Raw genomic sequence first — 1,556 nt, 5'->3', positions numbered from 1 at the left:
CAAACTACATCACCCTCATCCCGCTCCTGGCAACCATGTTCTTCATCATGGGTAGGTGCAGAGAGCGAGACCGTGCCCAGGACCCACAGCACAGGGCTGGGTACCAGCCTGGGTGGACGTTTCTCATCCAAGGCAGGGTGACATGGAGCAAGGAGATTGGGCTTGCAGTTGAAAGGAAAGCAGTTGTCCCTGGAAGACCAAGAAAGATGGCAGCTGAAGTCACTTTGAGAACAGAGAGAGCATGAATGGGGGGAATGATGATTGATGGGGAGCAGGGCAGGATTGCTTAAGGCCCTTCCGCACTCCTTAGTGGGCTTCGAAGCCTCAACAGCCTCACCTTACACCTCCTCTCCTGCAGGTTATGCCATGGGCTGGGGCCCCATCACCTGGCTGCTGATGTCGGAGATCCTCCCTCTGAAAGCCCGTGGGGTGGCCTCGGGCCTCTGTGTCGTCGTGAGCTGGCTGACAGCCTTCACCCTGACCCAGTTCTTCCTCCGGGTCGTGGTGGGTACTGCCCCGGGAGGGTGTCAGGCCGCCCCTCCTCGGACCCTCTCTGCACCAGCTCACATCTGTTTTCTGTCCCACCTTCCAGGAAGCCTTCGGCCTCGAGGTGCCGTTCCTATTCTTTGCTGTCATCTGTGCTGGGAACATCTTATTCACAGGCTGCTGCGTTCCAGAAACCAAAGGGAGGTCCCTGGAACAGATTGAGGCCTTCTTCAGGACTGGCCGGAGGTCATTCATGAGGTAGGAGCTGCCATCATCTGCCAGCCATGCCAGGCTACCAGTCCACATGCTTAAGGGCAACAAAGAAAACTGTCATGCTGCTGGAGGTAGAGGCTGGAGCTCTCAGCGAAGGCAATGGGAGAGGAATGGGTGGCAATGACCATCTCGCTTTGGATGTAGAAGTTGCCAACTGGAACTTTACCTTCCCGTCATTCAACACTACCTGTTACTCTCTGGGCAACATGTCAACCCCAGGTATGGGACCAGGTAACCAGCGCTGGGCTGGAGATAAAGATGTCCTGGAAAATAAAAGGTGAGGCTGCGGACAAGAGACCATGCACATCCTTCGCTCAGCAGCCACCAAAGCAGCCTGAGGGTTTGGCTGGAACAGAGTTAACAGCTGTAGCTGTTTTGGCAAAAGTTCATCATATAGTTGCATGAATAAAACAGTTTTGCCTTCAACTGCAAGACGTTGCCTTGATTTGCAGAGAAGGGAGCTGCAGGCAGGTGGGATGGGAGAGGCAGACCAGGACCGTGCCAAGGGGACCACAGCAGCCCGCAGCTTCCCGGATGAGTCTCATGTACTTAAGGACTGTGAAAGAGGCAAAGCCAGACATTTTGTACAAAAAGCTGCCACGTTTTATTGCTCTAAAAACACACATTACACTAGAAGCCTAACGAACAAGACCAAATACACTTCACAAAGAAAATCCAGGACAAAACGGAGAACAGGAACAGACAAACATTCAGCTGTAGTGCAAGTGATTCACTGTAGGAAAGACACGGTGGGTATGGACAATACTTTGTACTGGGGTGGGTCCGTCCCACCGCAG

At 53.5% G+C, this 1,556-nt stretch overlaps 1 protein-coding gene across 1 annotated transcript in view; it reads left to right on the top strand.

Annotated features, from left to right (window-relative positions):
* The window catches only part of SLC2A6 (solute carrier family 2 (facilitated glucose transporter), member 6), a gene marked incomplete at its 5' end in the record, with an annotated part of 4,512 nt that extends 3,764 nt beyond the window's left edge, over nt 1-748 (top strand). Inside the window, 3 exon segments of the mRNA XM_009695200.1 lie at nt 1-51; nt 359-504; nt 593-748. The exon segment at nt 1-51 is cut by the window's left edge and continues 27 nt beyond it. Coding sequence (XP_009693502.1) covers nt 1-51; nt 359-504; nt 593-748 — 353 coding nt within the window.
* Between the last annotated feature and the right edge of the window lie 808 nt (nt 749-1,556).

The sequence above is a fragment of the Cariama cristata genome, unplaced genomic scaffold, assembly GCF_000690535.1.
Source record: "Cariama cristata isolate BGI_N322 unplaced genomic scaffold, ASM69053v1 scaffold17642, whole genome shotgun sequence".
In the NCBI taxonomy this organism is placed as follows: domain Eukaryota; kingdom Metazoa; phylum Chordata; class Aves; order Cariamiformes; family Cariamidae; genus Cariama; species Cariama cristata.
The sequence above is the reverse complement of the archived record's forward strand: the minus strand, read 5'-3'. Positions and strand labels throughout refer to the sequence as shown.